Source organism: Carassius gibelio, chromosome A24, assembly GCF_023724105.1.
Source record: "Carassius gibelio isolate Cgi1373 ecotype wild population from Czech Republic chromosome A24, carGib1.2-hapl.c, whole genome shotgun sequence".
Taxonomy (NCBI): Eukaryota; Metazoa; Chordata; class Actinopteri; order Cypriniformes; family Cyprinidae; genus Carassius; species Carassius gibelio.
Window position 1 is genome coordinate 8588940 of NC_068394.1, and position 14210 is coordinate 8603149.

At 35.9% G+C, this 14210-nt stretch overlaps 1 protein-coding gene across 3 annotated transcripts in view; it reads left to right on the forward strand.

Moving 5' to 3' along the window:
* Nucleotides 1-14210, forward strand: part of LOC127946211 (catenin delta-2) — a 280344-nt gene that overhangs the window by 66839 nt on the left and 199295 nt on the right. For 2 of the 3 annotated variants that reach the window (XM_052542619.1, XM_052542620.1), the window contains exon 3: nt 8864-8979. In XM_052542619.1, the coding sequence (XP_052398579.1) occupies nt 8864-8979 (116 nt within the window). Of the gene's footprint in view, nt 1-3603; nt 3784-8863; nt 8980-14210 lie in introns of those variants that run through there. The other variant, XM_052542621.1, reaches the window with a different exon arrangement.

The window sequence follows — 14210 nt, forward strand, 5'->3', positions numbered from 1 at the left end:
CAATGGCTTATTTCAAGATCAGGGTGGCCAATGGAAAATCAATACGTTTATATATATAATAGAGCTGCATACAGTGGCCTCAGAAAGCAAAGCGTACTTCTTAGTATAAAAGTTCTGTCCTAACAGATTAACCACGCATATAATCACAGTAAACGTTGACTATGAACACATTTCATAGAATTTCCTTTGTCTTAATATATTGATTTGATTTGATTTTAGCAAAAACATTAATTAATTTGAAGTTTACATTCTTTTGGGTCCACTGAAATGTATGACATATTTAACAGAATTACTGGGTTAAACACTTATTATACATCAAACATCAGTCCAAATTGTCTCTCTCTCTCTCTCACACACACACACACACACAGACATACACGGTTATCGGTTAATACTACATTTTTTATTTTATATGTATATATGTGTGTGTGTGTGTGTGTGTGAATGTGTGTGTTTTATTTAACAGTTTTAGAGTTTTATATTTTTCATTTAGAATACATTTTCTGTAATTTTATGCTCACTTAAAGTTAATCCGTAGATGCAGTAATAATTTAATAACACTTTAATATACTGTTAAATAGAATTTTCATTAATTTCATTTTTCATACCGTGCCTTATAAGGTTGTCATGCCTAAATTCACTTATAACGTTTAAAATGACTGATTTTTATTTGTATTGTTTTATTATTCATTTATTTAGACAAAACAACACAGAATTTCAATATTGGCTATTGTTCAGTTATCAGCCATGAAAATAAATGTTGGCGTTTCAGTGTAGTCCAGAATTGTAGTGTCTGTCTCTGGCCCTGAGCCTGTTTTTGAGCTACTTTTGAGTAGCTCAGTACATATATTGGTGGATGTCATGTCATGTCAGCTATGTACTGTAGGTATATGTGACTCAGATCTCAGTCTTTACTGAACCATATGATGAAATGAATGAGTGAGATACTACATGCTATCCTCGCTTCTCGCCATCAGACGCCTGCATCTTGCGTTATCTTAATTTATGTCCGTCCTGTCACATTAAACAATAATCATTCTCATGATACTTCAAGAAGATACATTTCTCTGTGCAGTCCTGAGTGAGTCTAATCCATCGCCGGCCCCTTTAGCACTGCCTGTAAAGGTTAAGTGAGTTTCTTTCAGAAGCACAATGTATTTTTTTCCCCTGACAAGGGAAATGTTGTGTGCCCAGTGTAGATTGTTTATGTACAGTATGTGTTGGGGTAAATTGGCTATTCTTAGTCTCTCTGAAGAGCAGATGTGACAGAGGACGTGCTTTTGAACTGACTTAATTGGGCCATTCATCAGAGAATGCTGATGATATCTGCCTCTCTCTCTCTATTTCATGTTGCTGTCTTTTGCAGTCTTTCATTTTCGAATCTTTTCTTTCTTTCATTCTGTAAACAGAAATGTAATTATTGGATCACGTTAACCATGTTTGCCCATTTGAGGATAACTTAATCAAAACAGCATAATTTTAAAATAAAAGATAATTTTGTTGCGATTCTTCTAATGTTACTTTGGTAAAAAAAAAAAAATGTGTTTGTTTTCAGCTTCCCTTGCCTTTGCGTATGTGATTTTCTTTTTAGTTAGCAATTAAATCGCATTTTGTTATCTCTCTACATCTCAAATGTAATTCGACACGAAATTTCAAAATTAATGTTAAATGTCTCTTTATGTGCTCTGATAACATGCAGCAAAGTTGCAGATTAGCATAGCCCTAATTAATTTACATGTATTATGTAATGTTACTGTCTATCATCTTTTCCCAATGAACCCACTTTGGTGACATAGTAACTCTTCAAAGCTTGTACTGCATAATCTACCAACTCAAGAACCTTAAAGCAGCGAAAATGAGGCAAACTCAGGTCAAGTAACTTATAAAAGGCCTGCTTACATTTTTATAGCCTGATGCTCTTTTATTTATTCTTTTTATTTAATTTTATTTTTTTGGCATTGACATTTATTCCTTTTAAGTGTCTAAATACGTTTACCACAAAATACTCTAATGTATTACATAAAATATATACAATTTAATAATAGTGGATGAGACATTTTATATTTATTTTGCTTCAAAGGCAAAAATGATGATTTCTTTCTTTCATTCTTTCTTAGTTCAAGCACTTAACTTCATGCTTGAAGTTGTGTGTAACTGAAGACCAGGTTAGACAACCTCAGACTTCTCATCCTGGTCTGAAACGGTCACCTGAGAGAGATGGAAGGGTTCGCTCAGCCATCAGATCACATGACCTGTTGTTTGTTCTGTTGGGGCTACAGCTGGTTTCCCCTGAGGGGCTGGAATAGGATACTCTCTACTTGTGCTGAAACCATCACTGTACAAAATCACAAAAGGGGACAGCACAAGAACGATATATTTGTGAATTGTCAAAGAACATTGCAATTTTAATATTTTATTAAGTCTGGTTTATGTTTGTGATGGCAAAGCTCAATATTTTAGCAACCATTAGTCCAGTCTTCAAGGTCACATGATCCTTCAGAAATCATTCTGATATGCCAATTTGCTGCATAATTATAATATAATGCATTTTAAGCCACTATAATACTAATTATCTTCATATTATTGCTGATATGATGCATAGATAACATATTTATTAGTGTTTTTAACGTTTAACTTTAAGTGAGTATTGTACAATGGAAATCTAAATGACCACGCATTCACAATTAAATATTGATTATTGCCCTATAAATTAAGAAAAATCTCCAATACCAATATATTGTGAATATCTTGCCTGAAAACTTCCTGACCATCTTCTCCAGCTCATCTGTAAGGATGGAGAGATCAGACGGAAGAGAGGAGCCTATTAGGCAAGAGGGTGACAGCGCACTTGGTATGCATGAGAATGCCGAGAGTAACCTTTTATCAATCAGCTTTCATCACTGACCAGCCCTACTGAGGGGAACACAAAGCAGGTGGTCAGCAACGTTTCTCCTTCTTTATATTTTACCGGCTTATTTCTACAGCAGCTAAACCTCTGAAGCCCCTGCTTTTACGATGCTTAGATTGGTTTAGTTAAACGCAGTACCATCTCTCATTTACTCTGACCATAGCCAGGCAGGTCATTTAGCTGTATGCTGTTAATAGTGTCCTTTCAATAAATAATGAATATCTGGTAACGCTAAAAGGGCTTGAGAAGTTTTAGCTGCCTAAACGCTCTGGCATCCTTCTTTCCTTTATACACCCGGCCTCTCCGGGGCTCCATTGTATTTAAATATGTTCCGACACAGCGCTTTAGATAAATCGCTTCTGTCTCTCTCAAGAACACCGACTTCCAGGCTCGTATTGATGTGGAACAGACAGTGAAAGTTCTCAGGCTTTTCAGTGCGCCGAGGGATAGATGGAGGGGGAGGAAGAATGGTGTAGAGAGGCATTTAGCGTTTCACCCCAAAGGCACTCTAAATTCTCGCCCACTCTTTGAGGTGCCAGGCACAAATAGTCCTGCGAAAAGGGGCAGATTGGAAGAGCGATTGGAGGGACACTCGGTTTGGCAGTCTGGCTGGTGGGCGGGACTTTCAGCGATGAAATGTTGCATAAATAATGCCAGAGGGGGGCGCTGGGTCCTCTGTTGCCATGGAGACCTTTGTGGCTGACTGAGCTTGTGTAGAGCGCGAGGTGCTTGGAAGCTGCGGCTGAAAGACCGGCCGCGCCTGTAATGAGTGGAGGAATTTCTCTAATGGGAAGAGCAAAGTGGAAGGATGGTAGACGGGTTGGCGTTACACTGATCTCTGCGACAGGTTGCTCGGGGGTGTGGTGTGAGACGAGGTATGAATGTTTTGTCCTGATTTGTGCTGCATGGGAAAGGATGGAAAAAAATGTTTGTGATTTAAAGGTCGAGTTTGAAGTTTCGGAACTTTATCTGGATTATATGTAAGCTTTGCTCATTAGTGATATTCGGTTAAGATGTCCATGCAAGTTGTTTTTTCTTTTCCTTCTGGATATCTGTTGCGTTTTGCATTAGGTATAATACTGCAAAGGTATTACAGGTTACAGTAATACAGGTTTTTATTGGTAGATTTAAGTCATACTTAGCTGTCAGTTCTCATTATGCTATTTAAAAAAATTGAATTATGCATTAGTTTGGATTTAAAGGATATCCTTGCAGTTATTTTCTTTTAACTCTGATCAACAGGTGTTGCTGGTTTATTTTCTTTATTAGTGGTTTGCGGCAATATTTTATTTCAAGTTGTGCCCACACTATCTATGCAAAAAATATGTAAATATTTATTTATTTACTACGTTTCAGTCGCATGATGTTCATCAGGATTTTTTTTTATTATCCAGAATATAATCTACCTTTGTTCGATGATGCAATTACTACAGTATATGTATCTATATTTTTCTGAGTTTAAAATTTTTCATATACTTTTTATATTTGTGATTTGTGTTATTGATTTTCTAATGCACCAGTGGAATAATATATAATATCTATGTGAAATATAAAGAATTTATATATATATATATATATATATATATATATATATATATATATATATATATATATATATATATATATATATATATATATATATATATATATATATATATATATATATATATATATATATATATAAAATTCAGCAAAATATGTTGCACAGAGACTGTTTTTTGTAAGAAAAAAAAATCATAAAATTTTTACATTTTCTGTCAAAATAATGGACATTTCATTCAACCCTTAAACATAACACAATGCGATATGCAATTCAAGTAATAAGCCTGTGAAAAATACAAAACATATTTCATATTTTGATTATTTCGATTTAACTGATTTACATTAAACAAACTATCAACTCAACTGTTTTTGAATTTTAAATGAGAGACATAAGACATAAAAATATCTGTGCTTATATACCCGCATGTAATGTGACAGGAGGGGATGCAGATTAATTCATGACACAATCTTTAGAAAGCATAGTTGCCAAGTGTTACACATTACAATCATAGCAATATTCACAATGTTGCTTTATCTACGACAAAATGTATTGTTATTATTCAGTATTGCTCAGAATTATCTGAAAAGAGCTTAGATAGAGAACACAGCCATGCAAAGGCATCTTTCTTCGGATTTAATTACTTGTATTTCTGTGTATCTCTCTGTGGGCAGGATGCATTCCACAGTCCATATCCTCTTTTAATGTGTCAGTGTCCTGAACTGAACAAATGTGAGAAGAGAAAAATCTTATAGGAGAGGTGTGAACAGTGTGAGAAAGAGAGAGTTGAGAGGGCAAGACAGAGAGGGAAGCAGTTTATTACTATATTTGCACTTCTGTGGTTTGCTGGCTTGTTTTGCGGCTGAGAGCTGGTTGGTTGTGATTAAGTGCAGATGGATAAAAATGGATAAATTGTTGTTTTGGTGTCTGGAAATAGGGCATGGCGGGACACACAATCATTTGATTCAGTCCACAAATGGCTTTCAGAGCTGGATCAATAAACTCTCCAATTGTACGACCCTCGTATTCATGTGGTTACTGATCAGACCTCCATCGATCCTCCTGCCCGGCTGTAATTAAAACAGGTACCGGTGACAAGAACTCTGCTGTGGAGCGTCTGATTGTTTTCTGAGTTCGTATTTTATCTCCATTTTCCTGTTCTGGACTGTTTCTCAACCCTGATGTGCTGGAATAAAAATACTTAGAGTTTCATGCAGGCCTTTTGTTCTTCTCTGAAGGCTTCTTGGTGGAGGAAGGTGCTGGGCTTCAGGCCTTAATCTTGGCTGCCTGGAGGGGGCAGTTTGGGGCTGGCTGTCAAAGTGATTATATGTGCCGTCCGGTTCTGGATTGGGCCTTTATTGGTGCTGATGGTGCACTTTCTGTCCCAGCTGGGGTGTTAATGGTGATTATCATCTCTCAGGGTCAGCCGGGGGTCTGCCTGTTTGATTTATAGCTGGCGGGTACGCTGCTCCACAAATTCTGAAGAAGTTTCTCTATAGGTCGAGAGTTTAATCTAATCTAAAATAAGTTTGTAACTCAATATAATTACTGCAGAGAACAAAATGTGCCCTCTATAGGAAATTTTTAAATGACATATTGAATGTAATTAGTGGTTCTTGCTTTAGGCTTTATTAGATAAGAGATATTAAACAAACCTCCAACTCTAAGTAATAGTGGGTTACTCATATTGTCCAGAAGTTGTTATTTAACTTTTTTCTAAATGATCAAATATATGATTTATTTTTAACTAGCGGACAATAAAACAGACAAACAGATCCCATAGACCTTCATCGAAGGAGGAACGTGAGCCAAATCTAGAGACCCGAATGGATCAAACACCATGCTGAAACGTCTTGATTCTGATGATTCTTGGTTTAATTAGATTCTGATCTCAATTTGATTCAATATCAGTTCATTTGAATCCATTTACTACAGTATATCAGGTAAAATACATTTCAATTTTTCTAAAGGAAACAGATCTCTCTCAACTGAAAATGTAAAATAAATAGAGAACCCTGTCAGTTGGTACATTTACTACAATATTCAAGGTTAATATTAACAACAGAGTCCAAACTATTACATTCACTTGCTGTTTATTATAGGATATAATAATCAAAACTCAAAACACTCATGTTTTATTTCATTCATTTAAATTGGGCATGAAGCTGTTTTAATATTTAATATTAAATATGGTTCTACTCCAGTACACTGCTGATATATAAACATAAAAATGGTGACTTATAAAAACTTTTCATGAAATATGTATTCAAAAATATATTAAATAATGCTAACAGATTAAGTAAAATATAATAAATATCAGAATATGCAATATATTGTGTGTGTGTGCGTGTGCGTGTGTGCGTGTATATATATATATATATTAGGGCTGCTATCGCTAATGCATTAACGCATGCAATTCATTTTACAATCCTTAACGTGTTAAAATAATTTAATGCAATTAACAGAAAGAAAGTTACTGAAGCACTATTTCTATTCCAACCCTTTAACCCAATTTTGCTTCTCTGCTTGCGATCAGATCATTTTAAGCTGCCAAACTCCAGGAAAGTTTTCAGTCCAATGATCCAGGAAGCAAATGCGTTCAAACAATCCGTCCAAACAAGTGCTAATATAAAGGAAACCAGGCTGATTACATCAGAGATTGCAGAGCTATTTCATATTCTGTGAAGAGCACGAGCCCTCACACGTCACATGCGCTGTGTGAAGTACAGACTGAATGGATTGTTAACATCCCACTGCTGTATGGCCAGATGAGATGCAGAGTACCTTTTCTCAAGTAGATAACTAGTAAAGTTATGATGAATGAAGACTACAATCAAGGTAAAGATGGTGGCAGTTGCACACAAAAGTTGTAAAATAAACACTTTTGAGTCCGTTATAATAATAATGCATGTATGAGTGCTTTTGACACACTGATCGCACATTTTATTTAGCTATCCACAGGCACAGACATTTCCGTTCATTCAAGTTGTTTCCACACACTTTCATGATAATGAATGGATCTGTCTACAGTAGTAGATATATGCAGTCAGCAGGTGGTTGGTTTAGGTTTTTTCATGTGGTCCTTTTCATTATTGCAACTTGACTTCTCTAAAATATAAAAAGGTGCTTTGCTGTTGCACAGAAAAAGGGTGTGATTAATCTGATAATTTTTTTTTTATAGATTGACAGCACATGAAACACTAGTCGGTTTTCCATCCAAAGTTGCAAATTTAACTTATGTGCACAATTGGAATACCGAACAAGCACCGTTTCCAGCCAATCAAAGAGAACAAAATCGTCACCTCCTTATAAACTGACACTATACACCACTAAGAAAAGTAGGAGAAGCTACTGAATATAAGAATTTTCCTGCACCTCAGAATGAGCAGACGAAACACTATTGCTTTCAGAGGTGGATGCTGCTGTTTGGGAACGCAGTCATTTAACAGTTCAGGGAGGCAATAATGCAGAAATACCTTGATGAAAGACTTTGCTCTGGCATTTCTGAATGACCATATAACAACATTTCAGATGCTTTGGAACCAGATCGGTCCACTTTTTTGGGGTCTTTTTAATGTGCTTGGAGGAATTTATTTGCAAAATGCATTTCAATCTCCCATTATTCATATTAACCCTTTTTCACAGAAGTCAAAAACTGCAAGCGTAAAATCTTTTTTAATGCAAATTGAGGCATTTTTATTAAAAATTCAGCGATACTTCAAAATGCGCATAAAAGCATGATTGAGCAATTGCTTGAGACATGATACATTTCAGTGTTGTTGTTTTTTAAATATACCTTCTAATGATCATTCTACAATGATCTGTCATGCCACATTAAAGAACATTAAAAACAACATTTATTGTTCGAGTTTCCTGAGAATTTAAAATCTGCGACTGTTCCTTATGAAAATTAACAAAGAACAACCTTAATGTGATTATGTGATGGCAAGAACACTTCAAATAATGTTTAGCGAAGTTTTGTTCGTGCATCAACAGGCAACAAAATAGACTAAAAGACTAATAGACTTAAAATATCTAAGGATTTAAGAAGAGATATCAATATTGTAAAAATACGTTTAAACCAAAAAATCATCCATACAAGCCCAACGACAGCTACATAGCAAAATGCAAAAACAGTCAGAAAACATTAGAAGCCACATTAGAAAATGCATAGCAACAAGGAAAAACACTCAGAGCACATTAACAAACACATAAGAATGCTTTTGCACAGTTAAATACCACTTATATTTTTCTCAGAAAATGGACAATATCAGTTCAGGCGGTACTGTCAGCTGTGTACGGTTTAAATAAGAATGTTGCATTTCAGTAATCTTCACATGTTTGTAGTACAAGTGAAGTAGAGTAATGCACTTAAGGAAATTTGTTAACTGACCATCTCTCTTTCTCTTTTTTAGGAACTACAGTTTGAAAGATTAACTCGAGAGCTGGAGGCAGAGCGTCAGATAGTGGCTACTCAGCTGGAGCGATGCAAACTGGGATCTGAGACAGGTGGCAGCATGAGCAGTATCAGGTAATGCTAATGCACTGTGTGGGAGTGTGCAGGGGCTATCTAATGCGTCTGTATAATGAGACCATGCTGCTTGAAGGATGTAATTGTACGGTTAAGGAAACGCTGACAATATTCTTGACTTCTTTCTGCAGGGGTGATAATGGAGTTCATGCAATTTCAGCTCATAATGTGATTTACATACAGCACCGTGCGTTTGTATGTGAAATAGAAAGTGTTTATGTGTGTGTGGGTCCACATGTTAGTGGATTTCCATCTGTGGATCTAAATGCTAATGTTTTTCCCTAGATTTGCACATGTTATTCTGTCATGGGTAAAATATGTGTGTGTACATTTGTTACTTGAGATACCTTCTCAAAAAACAATATACATGCATAAAAATATCTATAATTAATCTAAGGGGAATAAGTTTCCTCTTAAAGGGGTAATTTGCTGCGATTTAAATTTTTCCTTTATTTTTGGAGATTTACAATCTCTTGGTGCATAAAGAAGATCTGTAAAGCTGCAAAGACTAAACTCTCAAATCCAAAGAGATATTCTTTATCAAAGACTCTGCCACGCCCCCTAAAATGGTCCATTCAAATGGGCAAAAGCAAACTCTATTTGTGCATGAGAGAGAGAGAGTCGCACTGTGGAGTCAGCTGTCTTAACCGGCTTCATCACTGTGTCTGTCATGTGACTTTGTTCCCCTTTCGCGCTTGTACTGATGGTAAAATTAAGGACATTATTTAACTGTCTTTACATTTATTTTGTAAGAAGAAGCTCGCGATTATGGAAAGGGGCGTTACATTTCCGACGTGTGCTTGCGGTGTTCACCCAATCATAATGCACTTGGTCAGTTGACCAATCAGAGAAGATTGCGCTTGTCGGAATGAGGGACTTTGTAGAAAATTACGTGTTTGAGAGAGGCAGGGCATAGAGGACCTACAATAATGTACAGTATTTGAAAAATAATGTGTTTTTTAACATTAACGGATGTCTACATATTCTGCAACACCAAATACACAAAATAATGATCTTTAAAAAAGCATAATATGACCCCTTTAAGTGACTATGTCATTAGCTTCCTCAACATTCAATAGCAATTAACATCATTCAGCTTTAGTAAACATTCCTCACACTTGTTAATTATGTGCATCTCTTGGAGGCTTGACCTTCCAGGAGTCTCTAGTGTTGAGAGTTTCTTGGTTTTATTGAAAGAGGAGGGGAAGCGAAACAGTTAAGGACTGTCCCCCTGAGCTCTTTCCATTTTTTTTTTTTTTTTTTTGTGACACAGTAACTCTTGGGTGAGGGACAGGTTTAAATGATATCTTGAGCTTCTTAAATGCATGTAATGAAGACGTTTGACTGTTAAAAAGTTAACTTCAGTAGCACAATGTGTGCATGTAACTGCAAAACTAAGAGAAGGCTGTCCTTCATTTTTATAACACATTTTTACTCCCTATTCACAATGTCTTTTATGAAAGGAATCAGTGTTTATCCAGTCCGAAAAAATGACAGGGCAAGCTAGAAATGAAGTCATGCTGCCCTCAGAGCCTCAAGGTTTCCAGTGAGAGCTTGTTCAGGAAGGAAGCCATAATGTTACTCTGCTACATAATATTGATTTAGCCTTTTAATTTGGCATAAGTGAACTGTTCCACAATAGCTGATTCAGATCCTCGTTCCAGAGGCCTTCTTAGAAAAAACATTTATTCAGATCTGCTCTCTCATGGTGTTGCTCTGTTTGTGGTTCATGTTACGATTGATTTGTCCACAAATGCTATTTTTAATCAGTAGTGCTTTCTATGAAGCTGTGCTACTCTATGCTCGAGTCGTCATGCAATATTCCTATGCGAGGAAAGTGTTATCGTGATGGTTGATCAAAATTAAAATCTGTCTTCTCATATACAGGTGCTGGTCATATAATTAGAATCATCAAAAAGTTGATTTATTTCACTAATTCAATTCAAAAACTGAAACTTGAATATTATATTAATTCATTACACACAGACTGATATAATTCAAATGTTTATTTCTTTTAATTTTGATGTTTATAACTGACAACTAAGGAAAATCCCAAATTCAGTATCTCAGAAAATTTGAATATTGTAAAAAGGTTCAATATTGAAGACACCTGGTGCCACATTCTAATCAGCTAATTAACTCAAAACACCTGCAAAGGCTTTAAATGGTCTCTCAGTCTAGTTCTGTAGGCTACACAATCATGGGGAAGACTGCTGACTTGACAGTTGTCCAAAAGACTGACACCTTGCACAAGGAGGGCAAAACACAAAAGGTCATTGCAAAAAAAGCTGGCTGTTCACAGAGCTCTGTGTCCAAGCACATTAATAGAGAGGCGAAGTTGAGGAAAAGATGTGGTAGAAAAAAGTGTACAAGCAATAGGGATAACTGCACCTTGGAGATGATTGTGAAACAAAACCCATTCAAAAATGTGGGGGAGATTCACAAAAAGTGGACTGCAGCTGGAGTCAGTGCTTCAATAACCACTACGCACAGACGTATGAAAGACATGGGTTTCAGCTGTCGCATTCCTTGTGTCAAGCCACTCTTGAACAACAGATTAAAAATGAAAATTAAAATAAATAAACATTTGAAATATATCAGTCTCTGTGTAAGGAATGAATATAATATACACGTTTCACTTTTTGAATGGAATTAGTTAAATAAATCACCTTTTTTTATTTTTGTATTATATAACAAAAAACTGTGTTGTATATTTAAAAATATTATACAAAAACCTTTACGGTCCCACACACATCTCATTCATTTATTATGATTTATTTTGTTAGACTATCCCAATAATCATTTTACATAAATAATAGTAACCACTGCTAGTAAGCATTATTTAAAAAGCATAAAAAGTATATTGCACATTTAGTACCAAAATTATTTTGTTCAATGCATATCAACTTGGCCACAATTATTTATTAAATGTCATTATGAATGCTTTTTTATTCCATATATAAACAGCAAACTTTACTGTTTTCTCTTCAGTCTTTGGTTGTGTGTGTATATGATACAGTATGTGTTTTTCTGCCATCTGTTACATATTGCTGGGTTTGAAATTTGAGCCAGAGAGACACAAAGCCAGTGTCTGCTAGCAATGACTTATCAGTCTGACAGTTTGGAAGCCCGAACGGACTGGAGATGCTATTACAGTGGACTGGCCTTGATTATGAAATGAGTCTACTGGGAATTCTGGGTAGAGCTGATAAAGAGACTCTAGGCTCACAGGGAAGTTGCATGCTTGCATTGACACATTGAAAATGCCAACAAAAAAAAAGTACAGTTCAAGTTGTGGTAGTCTGAAGCCTGGGTAGTTTCTGGATGGACTTTAAGCCGGTTATTTTCTGAGTGTGAACTATGCTGAAAACTGTCTGCTTAATTTTCCATAGACCGTAAAAATGCAAATGAGACTTTTTTTACTGTAAACATGGTGAACATGTCTTGTATAATTGGAAAACGCATGGCCAAAAACCAATTTAAACCAGGTGCACATGTAATTTCTCTTTTTGCTTGTGTTTTCCGATGTTTTCAGTGGTAGCAGAGAGTTGCGTAAACATTGAGCGTGATTCATGTGTGTTAATGTGTTACTGCTGTAAATCAAGTCACTTTCTGGCACTGGATCAGTCTGGTTCATGGCTGTCTGGAACACGTCCTACCCGATAACGTGATTACACACAAACACATACCCAGTCACTTTTCCTTATTCTGTGGTGTCATGTTTTCCTCTATTTTGGTTTGGTGGGAACTCTCCTAAAGCAAAACCTATTTCTAAGTTGATGTGCTTTTAACAGGCTCACAGGTACATTTTATTAAACGTTCAGCACATGTCTATCATGGCTTTCTCATCTCGTTCAGGTTGGATGGTTAAATATTCTGAGTGAATAACCTTTAGTCTTTATTCTGTCAGGAGACATTGCTTCCGTTTGACAGTCAATCTCCTGACGCTGAGCATTTGGAAATAACTTTAAGGAGAAAAGGTATCAGACATCAGGAAGTGAGATAGGCCTGGTTCTCTCAATCAACTGCTGCTTCCCATCAGCTTTCTATTCGGGCATTTTCGACAGTGGCTGTCTCTAAAATTAGTGATTTGCCTACCAAGACAGCATTTTGGATGCCGCGTTACCCAAGTACATTTATATAGTAGGCAGGCACGGCGCCAGAATTTTTCTCTACCGGTGCTAAGTGGGGGCTAGACCAATATGTGGGGGTGCTAAGAAAATAAATGATATTGATGATGTCCAGATGTGGAAAGTAACAAATTACATTTACTCGCCTTACTGTAATTGAGTAGATTTTTTTTTTGTGTGTGTGTGTGTGTGCTTCTACTTTTTAAAGTGATTTTTTAAATCTGTAATTGTACTTTTTCTTAAGTATATTTTCTTTGAAGTATTGTACTAAAAACAAACAAAAAAATCTATCCATGGAAACTACTGCAGTAAATAATTGGCAGGAGGGTAAACTGGCGCTAAAATAACAAGAAAGATGGTCAAGTAAAATTGCATTAATGTAAATTAAAATGTATGCATTTAGCAGACGCTTTTATCCAAAGCAACTTATATTGCATTCAAGCTAACAATTTTCTCCTAACCTGTGTTCCCTGGGATTCGAACCCCCCAACCTTGTAATGTAATGTAATGTAATGTACTTAATGTAATGGTACTTTACTTGAGTAGAATATTTTTTTTTACTCCTTTCACCTCTGATGATGTCAGAGTTACTTCATAAAGAAATGGGGCTAAACCGGAGCTATTAAATATTTCCTGATGAGGCTATAGCCCTCCCTAGCTCCGGTATAGCTCCATCGCTGATAGTAGGTACCTTTACATTTTTGACTCGAAACTTTCCAAATGTAAAAAAAATAAAAAAATAAAAAAATTCTTTATAGAACACATAATTTTCGGGCACCTCAAGCATGATCTAAATAAATGTGTGTGGGATTACCCAAACTTAAACACGCAAAAGTGCTGTATATTGCCATCTCAAAATTTTGAGAAATTAGCTTTGGTTTGCCCTGCATCTTAAAGATGTCTTCATTCAAAATGGGTATCACTTGGATTAGTTGTTTGACTGCTTTCAGTATTAGAATATGGGTAATTCATAGTGCACAGATGTTAATATGGAGAGGATATGAACAACCTCAACATTGATTTTAAATGTTGCATGTATGTGTTAATGCAGTGGCTCTGTGTCTCTCTAGCCCCCTTTCTTTCTCTTCCTCCATCCTTTTC